General features: G+C 43.3%; 1 protein-coding gene across 1 annotated transcript; it reads left to right on the plus strand.

Annotated features, from left to right (window-relative positions):
• Positions 1-4,018: 4,018 nt before the first annotated feature.
• On the plus strand, positions 4,019-19,700 carry LOC138374621 (zinc finger protein 805). The gene is made up of 4 exons (XM_069457596.1): positions 4,019-4,272; positions 6,939-7,065; positions 14,339-14,434; positions 17,916-19,700. The coding sequence occupies exons 1-4, from the start codon at positions 4,243-4,245 to the stop codon at positions 19,544-19,546; spliced, it is 1,884 nt and encodes a 627-aa protein (XP_069313697.1). The 5' UTR covers positions 4,019-4,242; the 3' UTR covers positions 19,547-19,700.
• Positions 19,701-20,768: the final 1,068 nt, after the last annotated feature.

The following is a 20,768-nucleotide window of genomic DNA, read 5'->3' on the forward strand; positions in this document are numbered from 1 at the left end:
TACCTAAAGATGGATCTTAGAAACAGGGAGTTTATCTTTATTTTTCATTTAATTAAAAAAATGGAGAAACATTTATTATAGATGATAGTACCAAAGGATGAAGTGCCAAGTAGTATCTTTAGAACATAGATATACATACATTAATATTCAAATAACTAAAATTAACCCAATAAGGTGTAGTTGCTTTTTATCCCACTGTTCTGCAACTTTATTTAACTCACTGATTGAACATATATTAAAGCACTGGTTAAATAAATAATTTTATTATTGTACTAGAAATGCTTCTATGACAATTTATAGTTAACTGGAAAACCCATGATTACTACATTAGAGAGGCTGCCACAGGCTTCCTGCTTCCCAGGGTCAGAGCACCTATGTTACCTAAACAATCAGGTATCATCAGGTAGATCCCATATTTGGAGTTTGGTGACATTTACCAAACATATTAGGTTCCTAGGGCTGCTTAAGAAATCACCACATACTTGGCAGGTTAAAACAACAGAAACCAAGGTCCACACTCCCTCCAGAGACTCTAGCGGAGATTCTGTTCTTTGCCCCTTCTAGTGCCTGGTGTTTGCCAGCTTCCTTGGCTTGTGGCCACATCACTGCAATGTCTGCCTCCACCTTCACATTGCCTTCTCATCTGTGTGTCTTCTCTTCTGTCACTCACAAAGACACTTGACATGTGAATTAGGCTGCACCCTGATAATCAAGATGATCCTTGTCATGGCTACTTTTTTGCTTCTGAGTTCGGTAGCGAAGGAGTGAAGGTGTGCCTTGTTCTGGTGGTTACTTTGAGTAATGGGCCATCTAGTGGTCTTGCCTATATGAGCCAGGTGGGAAACTTGGGGCCTTAAGGCCACATGTGGCCTTCTAGGTCCTTGAGTGCTGCCTCTTGACTGAATCCAAATTTTACACAACAAATCCTTTTATCTTTATTAAGATATTTTTGTTCATCTTGGCTGGGTGTGGTGGCTCACGCCTGTAATCCTAGCACTCTGAGAGGCTGAAGCGTGTGGATCATTTGAACTCAGGAGTTCGAAATCAGCCTGAGCAAGTCTGAGACCCCATCTCTACTAAAAAAATAGAAAGAAACTAGGTAGACAACTATAAATATATAGAAAAAATTAGCCGGGCATAGTGGTGCATGCCCGTAGTCACAATTACTCAGGAGGCTGAGGCAGGAGGATCACTTGAGCCCAGGAGTTTCACGTTGCTGTGAGCTAGGCTGACACCATGGCACTCTAGCCTGGGCAACAGAGTGAGAGTCTGTCTTAAACAACAACAACAAAAAGATATTTTTGTTCATCTTTTATATTTTTATTTTTAAAATGAACGTACTTAAAATGCCAAAGAACAAAATAAGTTTCAATGAAATAATCCTCCCAGATTTATTGCAACATTAATAAAGCAAAAGAGCTAAATTGACGGCTGCTATAGTCACGATTTAGTTCTAATTTCCCCTGGCCTGACTGGTGCCACTACCGCATAAGCCTGGTTGGTGAGAGTTTATGGGGGTCGAGTACGCCAGTCTATTATCAGCTTTTGACAACAGTGCACTGTGTTTCTGTTTGAAGTGGAATTTGTGAATAGGTGCACAGCTCAACAGTATCTTGTAATTCTGTCTGCTTAACAGCCCATCATGTCAAAGAAGACCAAGAGGATGCTGAAGAAAACAGGTTTTTTGTTTTTTTTTAACGAGGATTGGAAATTGATTATCTCTTTTCTGCTAAAGATGAGTTACTTGCTTTGTGATACTGTAATATCAACATTAAAGAAATTCAATGCTCATCAGCATTATAACATTCATTGTGGACCACAAATATTTTAAATTAGGCACAAGAGGTTGTATTGCAGAAATTAAAACATGAAAAGCAGAAGCACAGACAATTCTTTCAAGCAGCAATAAGACCTGGAAATAATGCCACTGAAGCAACTTATAAAGTAGCTTATATACTGGGAGAAAATAGGGAAGCTATTCAGTGATGTAGAAATTGTGAAAGAATGCATTGTCAAAGTTGTAGGATGCTTAGACCCTGATAACATTTCAAAGTATAAACAACTGCCTCTTTCAAGGAGAGCCATAACTAATCAACAGCATGAATTAACCTTCAACTTAACATCTTCATGCAATACTTCAAAAGGAAAATATATGTTATTCAAGTGCTTTGAATGACTCAACTGATACTACTGTCTCGGCACAGGTTTTATATTTCATTCGGGTCATAACAGAAGATTTTCTTTGCTATGAAGAGTTACTTGCTTTGGGCACTCCTGCAAACAGAAAACAGGGAATAGATATCTTCAACAACTTTCAAGAAAAATGTCGTGAAGTTGAACTGAATTTGATAAATTTAGTAAGTGTGTGCACCTTCCATGACAGGAAAACATGAAGGGTTTATTGCACAGATAAAAAATTATTAACAGATCCAGATGCTCTCATTTCTTTTCACTGTATCTTGCATCAGCAAAATCTCTGTGCTAAAGCTTATATTTTAAGTGACACTTTGCAAGTATTGTTAACTGTGTTCCTGCAAATGCAACATGGCATTGTCAGTTTTGGTGTAACATGCTAAAGTTGAACAATGAGGTATTCAGTGTGGATTTGCCTTATCATTCTAAAGTGCATTGGCTATTGCAGGGACAGGTGTAAGCCAAAATTTTATGTCTATGAGAACAGATAGTTAAATTTATGAAGAACAGAATCAGCAATGTGAATTCTTGAAAGAAGATTTCTATAAAATGCAGCATTTCTGTGTGATATCATGTCAAATCAAAACAACTTGAATATTTCTTTGCAATGTAAAACTAATTCTATACATGATATGTGGCAAAAAAGTATATCTAACTGAAGTTTCTTGAATGCAGCCTTATTTGATTACAGTTAAATCAATGCGGCTTTCCAACAGGAAAAGGTTTGCCACGGCTGAGCTAGTAGACCACAACAGAATTGAAGATAAACTTCTCAGCATTCCCCTGGGGTGGGCCAGAGAGGGGAACCGAAATCTTTGGTTTCAGGGTGAGTTGGTAAAGTAGTTGTCCAAGGCCAGTTCCTGGGCATTCTCAAGCAAGCACACAATTAGGCACTGTAAAAGAGAGTTGTTAGTTAGCTTTAAGATGGAGTGACTGTTACTGTTACAGTGTCATCCAGTATCATGACTTGAAATGACAGTATATGCTAATAATTTCCAAATTTATACGTCCAGGCATGACCCTTCTCCCAATATTCAGTGAAAGGTTGAATTGCCTATGTGACATAGACACTTTGTGGTATTACAGATATTCAAACTGACTATGCTTGAAGTTAGATTCCTGGGTTTCCCTCCAAGACACCGCTACTTGCAGCCTCCCCATCTCAGGGAATAGCAAATTCACTCTATAGTTGCTCTGGGCCAATACATTACTTAAAAGTTCGCTCACCACCTATACGTGGAGGTGGGCCAAAGAAGGTCCAAGAGAGGGAGGCCAGCGCGTTTGCAACGCCTCACAGCCGAACATCCGTTGTCCTCCTTTTGGCGGTTATTTTGACTGCTTATATACCCATATTCCCTGTAAGAGGATCCGAAGAGGAGAAAATGCAAGCCTGGAAGTCAGGGCCAAGCGGAGCACCGGGTTCTCTGGGTCTTTGCACACTGGCCCTGATCCCAGGCGAATGCTCCTGCTTCCTGGGCCTCGATTTCCCCGGGCGAAAAATGGACAGTTTCGCCCTTGTCCTTTGATTCCCCGGAGTTGTGCTCACGGTAGAGAGACAGGTCTGAGCCGGGTTTCTGGCCTTGGGCGTCTCTCTCAGGAGGAAGACCAGTCCAGGCACAAACCCGCCGTTGAGGTGTTTGTGGAAAACAAACTACGTTACCCAGAAGGCACTGCTCCGTACGACGCCGGCGGGCGCTGGGCCAATGACGGCCCAGAACAGGAGCGTTTCCTGCCAGTCGCGGAGCTGCGGGCGGAACTTCCGGGCTTTCGGTGACAGACGTCATTTGGACGCGACGGTTCCGTCCACGCCGGCTGCGGTGAGGGACCGGTGTTTTGTGGCCGCTGCCCGGGCGGCTCTTGGGAAATGAGCAGGTAGGAGGCTGAGACTGACCTCTGTGTCTTGGAACGGACTGCGAACCGCCGCGTAACGGGGAAGTGCGACAGTCAGCCAAGGTCACCGCGTCCCGAGCAGGCGGGGGCGCGGCTGGGCCCGCGGGATCCGCCCTGCTAGCCGCATCCCCGGCCCGGCTCGGTCTACAGGGTCCCAGGATGGCGGCGGCGTGGACGGACCTTGCGCAGGTGAGTGGACGAGGGTTTTGGCCTTGCGTCTGCTCTGCTGGTTCGGAGAGGCCTCCGGGTAGGATGGCAGCCAAGAGAGCGGCAGGATTTCCCTTTGTAATTACGCCTGTTTACCAAAAGCAGAGCAGGCTCGTCAGTTAAACTCCAGTCGTAGTACATGAGAGACCGAATTACAAACGGGCAATAGCCAGGCTATACTTGAAAGTATGACTTTGTTCTGCAATTTGTAGCAATCTTACCAGGAAACCAACCCCCTTTTCTACAGTGAACAACTCTGGAAGCCATCCTCCCCTAACCTTCACTTACTAGGAGCTGGATTGCTATGTCTGAGTGGCAATCCAGGAAGCTAAACGACAACTTCTGTGACATTCGGCCCCAAATGTCCAGGATTTCATTAATAACTGACCCCCTAATTTTTGTCCCTGATTCCAACATAGGACCAACCAGGGAAAGCTATGAATGCACCCTACCCAGTCACATAGGATGCCCTGCTTCTAGTTAGCACACCTACAGCTTCCTCTTGCCAACAGTGTCAGGCCTCTGACCGGTATCGAGTAATTGGTTGGAGAATAAGTAAATGAGGCTCCACTCCAGGAACTCCCATCACATGTGTAATCCAGACTCTTAGCCATGTCCTGCAAGTCCCTATCCTATCTACCCTGGCTGGCCACTTCTAACCTTGTTTCCTTTCCTTTCCTCACTCCCTGCTCTTCAGACACACGAGCCTGATCATGCAAAACTCTTTCCCACCTCCTAGCCTTCACCGTTGCAGTTCCCTCTGCCTCAGACACTGTCCTCAGATCTCTGCAAGATTGCCTTTCACATCTTTTTGGCTCTGTTTAAATGTCGCTTCTTTGGAGAGGCCTCTCCTGGCAGTTCAGGCTAAAGTAGCTGCTTCTCCATTTGCCTTTGGTTTGCCTTTTTTATATAAGGAATCTGGCAAAATTTAAAAAAACTGCTGAATTGAGGTCTTCTAGGATTTTGTGAGGCCAGAGAGTGTGAGTAATAACATAAGAATCATAATTGTTGGCACTCATTGAGGTTTGATGTGAACTGAGGGGCGGGCAATATTTATCATCTCATTTAATCCTGATCTTCTCAGAGTTAGATTCTATTATTAACACTGCTTTACGTGAGAAGAGTTCAAGATTCCCACATTTTTTTTTTTCCCTGAGAGGAGCTCTTCATCATCACCACATGTTTAATTACCTGCCCAAAGTCACACAGCACTTAAGTAGCAGAAACTCACAATTAGTACTTGGACCACCAGAGCCTTTGTTTTTATAGATAGTGGGCAGGGAAGCCCTAGAGGTGACACCTAAAGTGAACTTTGCAGTCCTCCTCCAGAAAGTCACAGTGGTCACTGGGGGTGCAGGGCAGATATATAAGCAGAGAGAACTGTGTAGGCAAAGGCAAGGTATATTGGTTGTTTAAGAAGGTGCAGAAGGGCCTATGAGGTTGCCATGGTATCCCCACCTTCTGTGGTCTTTGGCTAGATGTTCATCCCACCTTTAACCCATACAACATTGTGGCCAGTGATAAGCCTGTGTTCTTATGACCACAGCCTGCGTTATCCTGGGCCACTTGAGTTTCCTGGTCCTGATATACATTGGCCTTAGAGATACCTGCCAGTAGGACTCAGGGAGCAAAAAGGCTAATGGTTATGCAATCTCGACCTGGGAATCTTTGGGGCCTGGGGAAAGGGGTGGAGAGGAGTTAGGGTGGTGAGCTGGTCCGGGCCCTACCACTCCTCAGGTGTTTGACACCGATGAGTTTAGTGATAAGTGTTTTGCCCATGTAATAAAAATATTTTCAGGAGCTGCTGAAATGGACTGGATAGCAAAAATATGTGGAAATGCTTCACAGCCTCATTACCGTAGATTCACTTTAGTGATGGAGGCTTGTTGGGGTTACACCATTAAACCCTGGATCAAAGGGACCTGGGTTCAAATTCCATCTCTGCTCATAAGACATGAGACTCTAGGTGAATTTGTGGAGCTCCTTTAGCCTCAGGTCACTGTGACATGGAGGTGATTCATGGTAGTGTTTACCTCGGGCTGTGGGAGGATTGAAAAAACCCCAAAGCTTATCAAGCACTGCATATTTTCTCTTTAAATCTCACAACTGTTAATGTAACATGGGAATTACTGTATTGATCTGAAAATTAAGGCTCAGAGATTAAATGAGGTCCCTGAGGTCATACAACTGGCAGGTGTCAGTTTCAGGAATTTGTATTCAAATCTAGGAGTCTGACTTCAGAGCTGGGGACTCATAGTCACTTTAACACAGGCTGCAAAGCTCAGCCTGAGGCAGGCACCTAGCTGGACCAGTGAGGCTCAGGGACTGTTCTTGTTACCATTACTGCTATTGTTATCATTATAATTATTTCCTCATTCCTTGGCATTCTATTGCCCTTACTGTCTGCATTTCATGGTCTCATGTCATTGCCACTGTCTTCTTTCATTCTCTGATGGCTTCGCCATAGGAGACTTCTCTCCCTTACACCATTGTGTTGTGTCCAGGCAATGTTTGTCATGCTCCTTCAGCCCTGTACAAAGTAAGGTCCTTAGAAGGCACTCAGTGATTCGGGCCTTGATCTCTATGCACCTTTTCCAACAAAGCACATATAACAGCCCCAGGGCTAACTCTGCTATTTGACTTTCCAGGTGTCTGTGACCTTTGATGATGTAGCTGTGACTTTCACCCAGGAGGAGTGGGGGCAGCTGGACCCAGCCCAGCGAACCCTGTACCAGGAGGTGATGCTGGAAAACTGTGGGCTCCTGGTGTCTCTAGGTAAGGCCTTCTACCTCCACCATGCAGGGGACCTGCCACCTCCTACTTTCTACCCTCTACCTCCAGGCCTGGATGGTCAGGAACACCTCTGGAGCTTGCCTTACCTCCTTCCCACAGCTTCTGCCATTTTCTAGACTTGCATCTTCTATTTGGTCTTCATGTGTCTCTTTGGGCAAGAAACAGTATTCTATGGCTCCCAGCCAAAAGAAAAGAAAATGTTAGAAGGCAGTGGGGTGTTTTGCAGAAGCCAAAGTTTGGATTTCCAGCTGCACCTTAATAAGGGACAGATATGGGAACTAGAAGCCCCACAGTTGTGTCCTGGCTTCTCTCCCTGGGTCTGCTCCTGTCACTGTCTATTCAGTATAGCTTTTTCTGCCTTAGTGAGTTTGGGGCAAGAATGGCCACCCCAGGCCTTGTTTTCTGACCCCCGGATTGCTTATCTCTATTTCTCTGGTCTCTGTGGGGTATCCTGAGGCAGCAAGTGCTTACACCCCCACCCACAAGCCCATACTTTCCTCGATCGCTCACCCAGTGTCCAGCAGAGATGGGCCTCTGTCTGAGACCCTTTTTGGAGTTCCAGAGAAGAATCTGACTGAGGGAGCCTGGGTGGCTCAGGTATTCCCTCCGCAGCTGAGTTAACAGGGTCAGGCATGATGGGATATTCTCCAAGAAAGGGGTGAGTCAGACAGACTCCCAGGAGGCGTTTGTTTTCTAAACAACACAATCTCAACCATGAGGCTTCTTTATTTTCCTGTGCCGTCCTTGTGATTTCCTCTTTCCTAAGTACAGGACGGAGAGCCTCTGCTAGTGTGAAAGAGGGACTTAGAGCAGTGCTTCTCAACAGTTGGCTGTTTTGCCTCCCAGGAGACATTGGCAATGTCTGCAGTCACTTTTTGTTGTCACACCTGGGGTGCGGGTGGTACTGGCATTGAGTGGGTAGAGTACAGAGATGCTGCTGAACATTCCATGGTGCACAGGACAGCCCTCTCAACAAAGAAATGTCAGGAGCGGCAAAGGTGAGAAACACCAGCATAGACAATTCTCTGCTTGAAGATAATCACCAGAGACCATTCAGTTTGGAGAAAAGGAGGGTTCCAATCCAGGGAAATTCTCAAAACTCAGTTTAGTGCAAGACATGACTATTTTTAGGGACTGGAATTATGTTATGTACCAATGAGAAGAGATAAAACAAAGGCAGAAAAGTTTGAAAGATTTAGGTAATTTATAATGAAGTTTTTCTTTTTTCTTTTTAGTGTTGTAGTCTTTTTTTTTTGAGACAGAGTCTCACTCTGTTACCTGTGCTAGAGTGCCATGACGTCAGCCTAGCTTACAGCAACCTCAAACTCCTTGGCTCAAGCGATCCTCCTGCCTCAGCTTCCTGGGACTATAGGCACGTGCCACCATGCCTGGCTAATTTTTTCTATTTTTAGTTGTTTGGCTAATGTTTTTCTATTTTTAGTAGAAATGGGGTCTTTGTCTTGCTCAGGCTGGTCTCAAACTCCTGAGCTCAAGTAATCCTCCTGCCTTGGCCTCCGAGAGTGCTAGGATTACAGGTGTGAGCCATCTTGCCCGGCCTAGTTTTTATAATATAAACTTTTTAGTATGTATTTGTTATATATGTGCTATATATTATTACCATGTAATTTGTTAGAAATTTTCAGTATATAATTTTTAGATTTCCAATTGGGTTAAATTATGAACATTGTTTTATTTATGGTGTACAATTCACTTAAGTAAAATTTTTTTATAAATAATTTAAACTTTTATTTATTTTCTACCTCTGTATTTAGGGAATATTTGTTTTTTGTTATTTTTAAAACTAAATAATCTAGAACTAGTATTATGTTTGCTAAACCTGGCATTTGTGTAGTACATAGATTTAAAGTTCTCTTTTCTTCCCCTAACCCCACTTTGAACTTGCAGCTGCCTAAAGGCACAGAATTTTCCCTTTTTACTTCTTTTTTTCTTTTTTCTTGTTTCAGGCTTTTAGCCTCCTAGAACAGTGGATTTTAGTTTCTGTCTCTGGGTAATAATAGGAAAGTGGGATGGGGAAGAGGCTTGGTGCCTCTAGACCACAGGCTCTCCCTGGTACAGCCTCTGTCCCAAGTATAATCCTTCCTCCCATCTAAAAGGGCAAGCCAGTATGATCAATCTCTAACAGGATGGGGAGAGAAAATAACTCAGTTGAGCAGCCCACTAGTGCCCTTGGTATTGTTGGATTGGTGTCCCAACACACTCTTTTGGATGAAGCAGTTCCTCACTCTTGTACTGAAGAGTGAGGGGAGCCTCAGCCTTGTATGTTAACCAGTTATCCTAACCACCCCTTGGGTCACCAACCCAGAAATTAGGCATATCTAACTCAGAAAAGCAGGCCAATGAGATCAGTCTGTCCCAGAATGGTGCCAAGTAGGGAATTACTGTCCTTGCAGACCTAGACTATGACACCTTTAAACCAGTGGTCCCCAACCTTTTTGGCACCAGGGACTGGTTTCATGGAAGACAGTTTTTCCACAGACCCAGAGTGCGGGGGTGGGCGATGGTTTCGGGATGATTGATGCGCATTACATTTATTGTGCACTTTACTTCTGTTATTATTACATTGTAATATGTAATGAAAGAATTACACAACTCACCATAATGCAGAATTAGTGGGAGCCCTGAGCTTGTTTTCCTGCAACTAGATGGTCCCATCTGGGGGTGATGGAAGATAGTGACACCCGAAGTGTGTTGCTTATGTCCAATCTATTCCGTAAACTCATTTGGCTGCTGCCACCACAGAAAACCCTGCTTCACAAAGATAGGATGTTGGAAACGGAAGCAGGCTTTTCAGTGCTTTTGTGGCAATCTCAGGATATTCTGCCTGACTTTAATCCAGAATGTAGGGAGATTTGAAGTTGTCTCAAACATACCGTCATTTGTGATCTCAAGCAGTTTTGATCCTCTTCTAGCATGGACAAAGTTGATTCACGTGGCTTATTCACAAATGCATCACGGATATCCATGCCTTCCCAATTCAGGCGCCTTTTGTGGTTGGGAAGTAATGCTCAAACTCTTTTGGAAGCTGAGATAGGTGATCATGCACCAGCTGGGAGAAATAAGGCCCTGGCTCAGTCTATTTCAAAATCTCTACTAATGTTTGAAACATGTCAAAAACACCAATGTTCACTTGTTGCCTCCATAATTCCAGTTTGGCTTTGAATGCAGCCACTTTTATCTGCCGACTTGGACATAGTTGTCATTCTCCCCTGAAGTGACAGATTGAGTTCATTGAGCAAGTTGAATATGTCACACAAATAAGCAAGTTTTGTGTCACTGAAACGTGCTGCCAGTGGTGACTGTTTTTCTACAAGAAATCTTGGACCAGCTCTTGTAACTCAAAAACTCTGGCCAATGTTCTACCTTTAGAAAGCCATCTCACTTCTGTGTATAAGAGAAGATACGTGTGCTCTGCGTCCATCTCCTCACAAAGCTGCATGAGCAGACGTGAATTAAGGACATGTACTTAATGTGGTTGCTAATTTTAATCACATCCTGCACAATGTTGTTTAGTTCAGGTGACATTTTTTGGCTAGCCAGCATTTTTCTATGGATGGCACAGTGTGTAGACTCAAATTCAGAAGCGGCCTCCTTGACCCAAGTAGTGAAACCAGAAAGCCGTCCAGTCATGGCAGCCACTCTATGCATATACCAACACAAAATGACCAATTCAGTTTTCCTGATACGTAATTATTCAAAGACTTGAATAGTTCTGCAGCTGTGATCCTAGTTGGCAACAAAACTGTGCATGACATATCCTCATGCACATGCTCTTAAAAACATATATCACACAAAAACAAGCATAGTTGCCTTGTTGTCAACATCGGTAGACTCGTCAACCTGGATTGAGTACCATGGTTGCTCATTAATCTTCTCTAACAATTGTGCCTCGGTATCCTCTGCTGTTTCATCAATTAGTCTAGTTATGGTTCTAGCCAAAAGAGGAACACGTGCCATCTTTTGAACTGCAGTCTCTGAAAAGTTCACGGCAAATGTCCTTAGCAGCAGGCAGGATCAGCTCATCAGCAAGAGTAAAGGACTTCTTAGCTTTAGCAATGCTGTTAGCCACTAAGAATCATGCTCTCAAGGCAGACACATTTGATGCAGTGGTGGCCTTCGATAATTGCTTCTGTTCTTTGTGTTCATGTTTTTTTCTTTTGAAAAACTCCAGAGGCTTGTCTTTTAATGTAGAGTGCTTGGTCTCCATGTGGTGAAGCAGTTTTTAAGTTTTGAAGTTTCCCTCGCTTCGTTGGGTAGCCAATTGCCACATATTGTACAAAGCAGGCTTGGAGAATGTAAATCACCTGTTGCAATGAACCCATAATTTAAGTAGAACTCTTGGTATTTTCTTTTAAATGCAGCTTTCATTTTGTTGGCAGTCTTAGAGTCTTCTGCTGTCTCCTCATTGGGTCTTTTCTCTATTTTCAAAGAAGCTCTCCAGCAACGTTTGTTTTTTACTCATTTTTGCTAGGGTTAGCTTATGAGCTTACCAAAACTGTGAGACAAGTGCACAGTGTGGGGAAAGCGACGTGGATGGAAGTGGTAAATAAAATAATGGGCAGGCCATGCATGGACTAAAATAAGTGTCAGATTGTGACTTAAAGCCTGCCATCAGATGGAGCTGTACTATTGAAGTTCATCAACTCACTTGCCACCATAAAGCCTGCCACCAGATACAGCTTAACTGTCTTTTGCCACTCACTGATAGGGTTTTGATATGAGTTTGCAAGCAATTGATTTATTAGGGTCTCTGTGCAGTCAAACCTCTCTGCTAATGATAATCTGTATTTGCAGCCACTCCCCAGCACTAGCATCACTGCCTCAGCTCCACCTCAGATCATCAGGCATTGGATTTTCATATGCAGCACGCAACCTAGATCCCTCCCATGTGCAGTTTACAGTACGATTTGTGCTCCTGTGAGAATCTGATGCCACTGCTGATCTGACAGGAGGCGGAGCTCAGGTGATGATGCTAGTGATGGGGAGTGGCTGTGAATACAGATAAGGCTTCACTTGCTTGCTTGCACTCACCTCCTGCTGTGCAGCCTGGTTCCTAACAGGCCATGGACTGGTTACTGGTCTGTGGCTCAGGGGTTGGAGACCACAGCTTTAATCTATTGAGGGACCAGAGGAGCACTCTTTCAGGAGTCCCACAACACTTCACGTTGGAAACCCATGCCAGCAAACAGCAGATGCGGGATAAAGCAGCAGCAGGCAAAACAAAAGCCTGCCAATAGTGAGCAGCGCCTTCCCAAGTAGAGCAGTGTGCTGCAATTATGTAGTGAGCTGACAGTAGTCTACAGACATGACCCTCCAGCCAACACTGAGTCATGCTGCTTGGTCTACCAGTTGTATTAATTTGTACCCACAGGATTTTAATTTATAGCAGTGACTTAGTGACAACACTGAGAAGTCAATAGCATTGAAAGAAGAATTTATTATGTACAGAGAAGAGAGCATGGCACCATATTCAGGGCCTCATGAAGAAACACCAGGAAGCAGGAGGGAGGGAAAAGCACAGGCCACAGGCATTATCGGGGTTTCTTCTGGAAAGGCAGGGCAGGGCATGGTCAGTGGTTTAGGATTGGGTAGTTTGAATAATTTTAGTGAGCTTTGGGATATGGGTGCTGTCCCTAGTTGTCTGGCACCTGGCTGTGGGTTGATTTGGGGCAGGGGAAATACTGCCTTGGTATGTGAAAGTTAAAGGAAGTAGTTGTGGGTACGGTTTTGGACTGAGTGGTTTGCACATGAAAGGTGTGTGCTTGTTCCCCGGGGGAGTTGTTTCTTATCCTGGGGCTGAGCTAGCCTTGAGATGGGCAGTCTCTCCCAAAGTCTGAAAAGCCTTCAAGGTGTTAAAACATGAACTACAGAAAATTATTTAAAAACATGGTTAATATACCTGTCCTCGACAAAGTCAGGAAAATATGACCATTGTATTGAGTCTGTCATGAATCTAAACTTAACTCTGTTTAGAAGATGCATGAAGCTACCTTTTGTGGGTGTTTTGTTTTGTTTTTGTGAAGTAAAATCCTTTCTTTGTGAAATGTTGATGAGAGTAGATGCTACCGATATTTCTCTAAGTGTCCTTAAGTAATCATATCACTGTGAGACTTGTAGTTTTTAAAATTTTTAATGGTTAATGAAATGCCTTGGTTTGGAGTCACTGAGCCTGCTTCCTGCCACTGAGGATGGGTATTCCAGGTCCCATCCCTGCCTCGTATCACCTACCACTTGCTCTCTGTGATGCTTGTCGTTTCCTCTTTAGCATAGTGCTTGAGAAGCCAGGATCCGGAGCAAGACCCCTGGTGTCCAGTCCCAGCTCTGCTACTTAAAAACTTGTGGCCTTGGGCAATTTACCGAACAAACTATCTGTGCCTCAGTGTGTTCATTGGTCAAATGAGCAATTGTCCAATCTCCTTCCCAGGGCTGTGTCCAGGGTAAATGTGTTATTGTATGAAAAGGGCTCAGAAGAGTGCCTGGGTGACCAGAGTGTGTGCAGGGGAGCCCTTGGGATTCCCGCTGCCACTGATACTCTTGTTGTCATCCTCGTCATGATTACCATCATGGTCAAGAGAGGATGCAGCACATTCTGGGCATTGTGGTGGAGCTTTGTGGTTAAACAGCACAAAAAGTGGAGATGCCACCACCTGGGTTTCCTTATTGGCTTGGCCACTCGCCAGTTCTGTGCTCTTCAGGAATCACTTTATCTGCCTGAGCCTGGTTTTCTTTGTCCATAGAATAGTATTGGTAGTGATATAGACTTCCTGGGGATGCTGTGAGGAAATCCTCAAGTTGAATCCTCCATTTAGTCCATGGTCTAGAGGAAGGGTGCTATAAAACATTGGTTAGGGTGTGAAAAAGGACTGGGATCAATGAAGACACATACCTTATTTTGAATGAAATGAGTCAATATTTGAGTCAGTTTTTCTCTAAAATATTCCATAAATATTGTTCAACTTTGAAACGACATAATGCCTTTGTATTGCTTGGCACAGTCCCTTAGGGGTGGTTCTATCCTATAAATATTAGTTTTTGACTTGCTATTAAGAGTAAAGCTTCCATGGCAACATAGCATGACATGCTCTTGGTTTCCAGGTCATGTAAGAGCTTTTAGTTTGGGTGGATGGGAGCAACTTCATTCCAAGGTCTGATCCTCATCCTGAAGTCCCAGATTAGATGGAGGGTATTTATTTCTTTTTACCAAAATCATGTGTCTACTTTCTTTCTCCATCAACAGGTTGTCCCATTCCCAGATCTGAGCTGATCTACCAGCTAGAGCAAGGGCAGGAGCTGTGTACAGTAAGGAAAGACCTCTCTCAAGGACGCTGTCCAGGTAGGAGCCACAGTCTTGACAACTGGGAGGCCCTGTAGGCTTGAGACTGGGAGGAGACCACTGGTACTGGAATCTCAGGGAAGCTTCTTGTTGTGGCCTCTCTGGGAATTGGGGGCCCTGGGGCCCCTTGACATGTGGTCCCTCTCTTCTCCCAGCCCCATCACATATGTCTTCGCCCCTTGGGGAGGAGTGAGAATGATGAACTGAGATTTGTCTTGGGGCTCCAAGTGTGTGGGCCTGAAACCTGGCTTGTCCATCACTGGCTCTGGCTCTAGCAAAGTTGCATGACCTCATGTCTTTGAATATATTTTCAGCTAAGTTAACACTAGCTGCTTCTGCAGACAGACTCCAAAATCTAAGTAGTTCAGCATAGGAAAAGGCCCTTTCTTACTCTCCCAATTTCTCTCTCTAGCTATATCCTACCTACCACCCTTTTCCTCTTTGTCCATCGCCCATTCTCTGAGTGTCAGTCAGACACCGAAACAGGTCTTGCTCATGTCTTCCTGCATCTCCTGTTTTGTAGAATCTCTAGGTGACTTTTGGGCTTCTCTGTCCCACATCTGAACTGCTGAGGGCACTGAGGCTGTCATGTGTGTTGGTTGGTGCCCCTGCAGAGTCATGATCTCTCTTCTGCGTTGGTCCACTGAGCCAGACTATGTCTTTGTGCCATCTCTCTCTAGCCCTTCAGAGTCTGTCCCAAACCTTCTCCCTTCTTCAGTTCCACATCTCCACTTTTGTATCTCAAAGGCACCTAAACTCTCAGGCTGAACGAGAAACTTGTGATCCTTCTCACTTCTTCTACCTCACAAGTTATTGAATGGTCCTGCCATCCAAGCAGGGTAGAAGACTGGATCCAGCCTGAGATGACTCATCAACACCTACATTTCCATCAGTCCCCACATCCAGCCATCTTCAAATCCTGTCCATTTTACATCATGCAGGTCTTGTGAATTCATCCCCTCTGCCACCTTCTTCAAATCTGTCCCCATACTTTATTCCAAGGATTCATCATCTCTTTCCTAGGGAATTTTAATAGACTCCAAATTGCTCTATCTGTGTCTGCTTTGTGCCTCTGGTCTGCTTTGTGTCCTGCATGAGGTCTGGCACTCAGGCCTTGTTCCAAACAATTAGCACTTCCCCATCCACCAGTGTCTCAAGTTTTCATGTTGAAAACAAAGTCCTTATATTGCTTAGACATCAGCCCTTACGTGGTCATCTCAACCTCTCATAATGCATAGCTTCTGTCCCCTAGGGGAAGAGGTGTTGTCCCTGACCACAGCGAATTCCTTCCCCAGATTCCAGATCACACCGCTTCATGGACATTCCTTCTTCACTTATATTCTGCTTGTTTTGTAAATTCTTTCTCAATGTAAAAATGTGGTTAAGTTCCTTACACTTGAAGAAAATGAAATAAATACTCATGGCTCACAATGTATTCATATATTTATTCACATTCTGTGCACTTAATTGTTTACATACTTTCTCATATAAACAGTGATGCTGTGGACATTGATGAATATTCATCTTTCATATATGTAGGGGCATTTTTTCATAGTATTTCTTGGAGTGAAATTACTGGGTTATAGGCTATAGAGATGTTCGAGTTTGCAGGATCATTTCCATTGTTTTCTGAATGGGCCTCTGCCAGTTTCCATTCCTCTAGGAATGTATGGGAGGTCCCATTGATCCATAACTTATCCAGTATTTGATATTGTAAGGCACCTTAATGTTTGATGATCAAATCCACACAAAATAGTGTATCTTGTGTTCTTATTTGCATTTTTCCCATTGCTAAGGCTTAGCATCTTACAAGATTTTTGGCCAATTTGTATTTTCTTTTGTGAAATGTCATTTCATGGTAATTGCCTGTTTTCCTGTTAACTTGTTTGCTTTTCTCTTTTTGATTTGGTTTTTGTGCATTTCAGACACCTATGTTTTATCAGTTATATTTGCTGTAAATATATTCTTCTAGTTTTTTTAAAAAAAGTCTTTATTCTCTGGAGTATCTTTTGTTGAATAGAGGTTTTTATTTTAGTGGTCTGATTTATGAGTTTTCTTATAGGATTAGTGATTTTGTGTCTTATATAAAAATGTTGCTTTACTCCAATATTGAAAAGATACTCTTATTTATTTTATTCTAAGTTTTAAAACTTGGCATTTTACATTTAAGTCATTATCAACCTGAACTTGAATTTGTGTATAGAAGGTGATATAGTTATTTTCATTCCCCTTGTGGGTAGCCAATTTTTCTTACCTTGTTTCCTTAATAGTGTCCTTTTTACCACTGAGCTGCTGTTCCTCCCCTGCCATCTACCAAACCTCCATCTGTGTGAGTGGATTTCTGAGTTCACCATTCATTTTTTATTGCCATTTTGCATTGAACGCAAATACAAATCTCTGTGCCAGTACCACTCTGCCTTGTGAGCCCTGTACCGGGAGTGGCACTGCTCATCCCGTCTGTTACCTAGGTCAGAATCTCAGGAATCAGCTCCCTCTACTCTCATCTTTTCCTACATTCTCATCAACACCATCCTCAGTTCCTTTGTACATTCTGTCTCCTAAGGCCACAGTGCTCTTTGTACTTTCTCTTTGTGGCAAATCCTTTGCAGTCAGTAAGTCTCTCTTCATTGGGTACCTCCTACTGGAAAACTCCCCTGATTTCTTTCTACCCAGTGTTAGCCAAACTCAAGGTTAAGGACACAGTTTTGCAAGACTGCTAAGTCTATCCAAATCCTCTAGTTCCAACTGCAAGTTCAGGGATTTCCCAAAAGTATCCTCAGTTTTCATAATTTGTTAAACTTCCCTAAAACCTATTATGCTCACAGTTATGTTTATTGCAGACAAAGGATACATATTACAACAGACATGGAATGTGGGGCTGAAGGAGTTCCAAACACAAAGCTTCCATGTCCTTAGGGACTCGTTATCCATCCAGCATCAGTCTATGGTGAGGCACGCAAAGTATTGCCGACCCAGGAAACTCATCAGAGCACTGGTATTCAGTTTCATTGAGCTTCATTACATAAGCACTGTTGATTCAATCATTGCCCATGTGATTCAGTCTCCAGCCCCCATCCCTTTTCAGAGGTTCAGTGGATATCTTGTGGCTGAGAACCCTAATCTATTCACTAGTTGATCTTCCTGGTGAGGCTAGCCCTTAACCAGAGTCATCTCTTTAGAACAAACTACCTAGGGGCCTATAATGAGTTACCTTTGTGTAAATATTCCATCTGGAATTGAGGGGTATCTCCACTCTAGACCCTGTCTCCTTATCCAGCCCCTCTACCTGGTCTCACTTTCAAGGAGTCAAGAATCCAAAGACCAGAAAGAAAGAAATTACAAATCTGGAGTTCAGAGATAGCAAAACATAGCAGATATTAAGACACTATTTACAACTTCATTTTTTTCACCAAAACAGTGATTTTGTTTCTTCTGTTTTGACATTACTAACAGACCCTTCTGTTTGTTGGATTTCTTTCAGATGACAAAGGAAAACTCAAGACTCCAGAACTTACCACTGGTGAGCCAGCTTTGTCTGAGGGAGTCTCACTCTGGGGACAACTAATGGAAAGGGTATCAGGGGAACTCCAGTTGGGGCAAGCCAAGGACCCAAATGGGCCATGTGAAATGCAGGAAGCACACTGGAGACCACCAGTAGATCCCCAAAAGGGGAAGCTTCCTGGGAAAACGAGCTCTGAACATGATAATTTAGGGACACCTGATGGTATGTGTTCAAGGATTGTACAGGAGCAAGTCTCTTTAGGAGATGCTGTCTATGACCGTAACTCACATGGATCAGGTAAAGATCCCATATATCAGGAAGAGGAAAATATCTTTAAATGCAGTGAATGTGGAAAAGTGTTCAACAAGAAATGCCTTCTTGCTCGGCATGAGAGAATTCACTCTGGAGTGAAGCCCTATGAATGCACAGAATGTGGAAAAACCTTTAGCAAGAGCACATACCTCCTTCAACATCACATGGTCCACACTGGTGAGAAGCCCTACAAGTGCATGGAGTGTGGAAAGGCCTTCAACCGCAAGTCACATCTTACACAGCACCAACGGATTCACAGTGGAGAGAAGCCTTATAAGTGCAGTGAATGTGGAAAGGCCTTTACCCACCGCTCCACTTTTGTCTTGCATAACAGAAGCCACACTGGAGAAAAACCCTTTGTGTGCAAAGAATGCGGCAAAGCCTTTCGAGATAGACCAGGTTTCATTCGACACTATATCATCCACAGCGGTGAGAATCCCTATGAGTGCTTTGAGTGTGGCAAGGTCTTCAAACATAGGTCATACCTCATGTGGCACCAGCAGACTCATACTGGGGAGAAGCCCTATGAGTGCAGTGAATGTGGGAAAGCCTTTTGTGAAAGCGCAGCCCTGATTCACCACTATGTTATCCACACTGGGGAGAAGCCCTTTGAGTGCCTAGAGTGTGGGAAGGCCTTCAACCACAGGTCATACCTCAAGAGGCACCAGCGGATTCACACTGGGGAGAAGCCTTACGTGTGTGGTGAGTGTGGAAAGGCCTTCACCCACTGCTCTACTTTTATCCTGCATAAAAGGGCCCATACTGGAGAAAAACCTTTTGAGTGTAAAGAATGTGGAAAAGCTTTTAGCAATAGGGCAGACCTCATTCGCCACTTTAGCATCCACACTGGAGAGAAGCCTTATGAGTGCATGGAGTGTGGAAAGGCTTTCAACCGCAGGTCAGGCCTCACAAGGCACCAGCGGATTCATAGTGGAGAGAAGCCCTATGAATGCATTGAGTGTGGGAAAACCTTTTGCTGGAGCACAAACCTCATTCGACACTCCATCATCCACACTGGAGAGAAGCCGTATGAATGCAGTGAATGTGGAAAGGCCTTCAGTCGCAGCTCATCCCTCACTCAGCATCAAAGAATGCATACTGGCAGAAACCCTATCAGTGTAACAGATGTGGGAAGACCTTTTACAAGTGGACAAACCTCAGTCAATATTCAAGAACTTTTACTGGGGAAAAACTTTTTGAATGTAACCACTGAGGAAAATCTTTTGCAGGAAGAAACATCTTACATAGCATCTGATCATGCATACCAAAGAGAAACCCCACAAGTATCTTCACTGTGAGAAAGCCTGTTGCAGTATATCACTTGTCACCTAAGGAGTCATATTAGAAATTCAGCCAGTTTAGAGCCTTATTCTCCATCTAAGAATTCACCCAGGAGAAAGATTCAGTGGTTATCTGTGCACTTAGGAAAATCTTTAGCTACATCTTTCTCCTTAGTTTACAGTGCAATGTTATCTCAGGAATTTTTACAAAAAGAAGGAGGTGACAGAAAAAAGAAAAAGAAATACAAGCACTGCTTCTTTCATACTACTCTTGTATATACATTCATTGCTATCCAGTGTAAGGAAAGTTAGACAGCTGAGGGCAAGTCTAGAATCTTAGTGAATGTCTTCTTTGTTCCACAACATTGTCTCTATCCTGGAGAAGCATACTTTTTTTGAAAAATACGAAGGCTTGAGTTATGAAATACTTTTATATTTAAAGAGATAGGGAAACATATATGAATGGGCACATTTTATTGCATCACTTAAGACTGTTTAGGTCTTTATTTTTTAAAAAACCCCTTTTTTAATGTGGTTCTTAACACCTAACACTCAGAATTTTTGATTCCCATTTGTTGGTTTACTTGATTACTATAGCTATATGGTAAATCTCAAAATTGAGTAACGTGATTTTTTTCTCTTTATGCTTTTTGTTTAAAGTGATTTAGCATTCCTAGTTCTTTTGACTTTCCATATATACTTTGAAATTAGTTTTTCTGTTTTTTTTTTTTTATTTGTTTGTTTGTTTGTTTTTTTTTTGAGACAGAGTCTTACTCTGTTGCCCAGGCTAGAGTGAGTGCCGTGGCGTCAGCCTAGCTCACAGCAACCTCAAACTCCTGAGCTCAAGCGATCCTGCTGTCTCAGCCTCCCGAGTAGCTGGGACTACAGGCATGCACCACCATGCCCGGCTAATTTTTTTCTATATATATTTTTTTTTAGCTGTCCATATAATTTCTTTCTATTTTTAGTAGAGATGGAGTCTCACTCTTGCTCAGGCTGGTCTCGAACTCCTGAGCTCAAACGATCCGCCCACCTCGGCCTCCCATAGTGCTAGGATTACAGGCGTGAGCCACCGCGCCCGGCCTAGTTTTTCTGTTTTTACAAAAAATTTTTGCTTGGATTTTGATAGAAATTAAGTTAAATCTGTAGATCAGTATGTCAAGAATCAGCATCTTTACTATGTTGAATCTTCCAATTCATGAACATGGCATAACTTTTTATTTATTTAAGTATTCCTTGA

The sequence above is a fragment of the Eulemur rufifrons genome, chromosome 24, assembly GCF_041146395.1.
Source record: "Eulemur rufifrons isolate Redbay chromosome 24, OSU_ERuf_1, whole genome shotgun sequence".
NCBI lineage: Eukaryota > Metazoa > Chordata > Mammalia > Primates > Lemuridae > Eulemur > Eulemur rufifrons.

What these genes read in the sequence shown, in the direction of transcription:
- LOC138374621 (XM_069457596.1), top strand. Translation starts at nt 4,243, where the DNA reads ATGGCGGCGGCGTGGACGGACCTTGCGCAG. An exon ending in CGTGGACGGACCTTGCGCAG is followed by an intron (nt 4,273 to 6,938) that starts GTGAGTGGACGA and finishes TTGACTTTCCAG; the next exon opens with GTGTCTGTGACCTTTGATGA. An exon ending in CTCTCAAGGACGCTGTCCAG is followed by an intron (nt 14,435 to 17,915) that starts GTAGGAGCCACA and finishes GATTTCTTTCAG; the next exon opens with ATGACAAAGGAAAACTCAAG.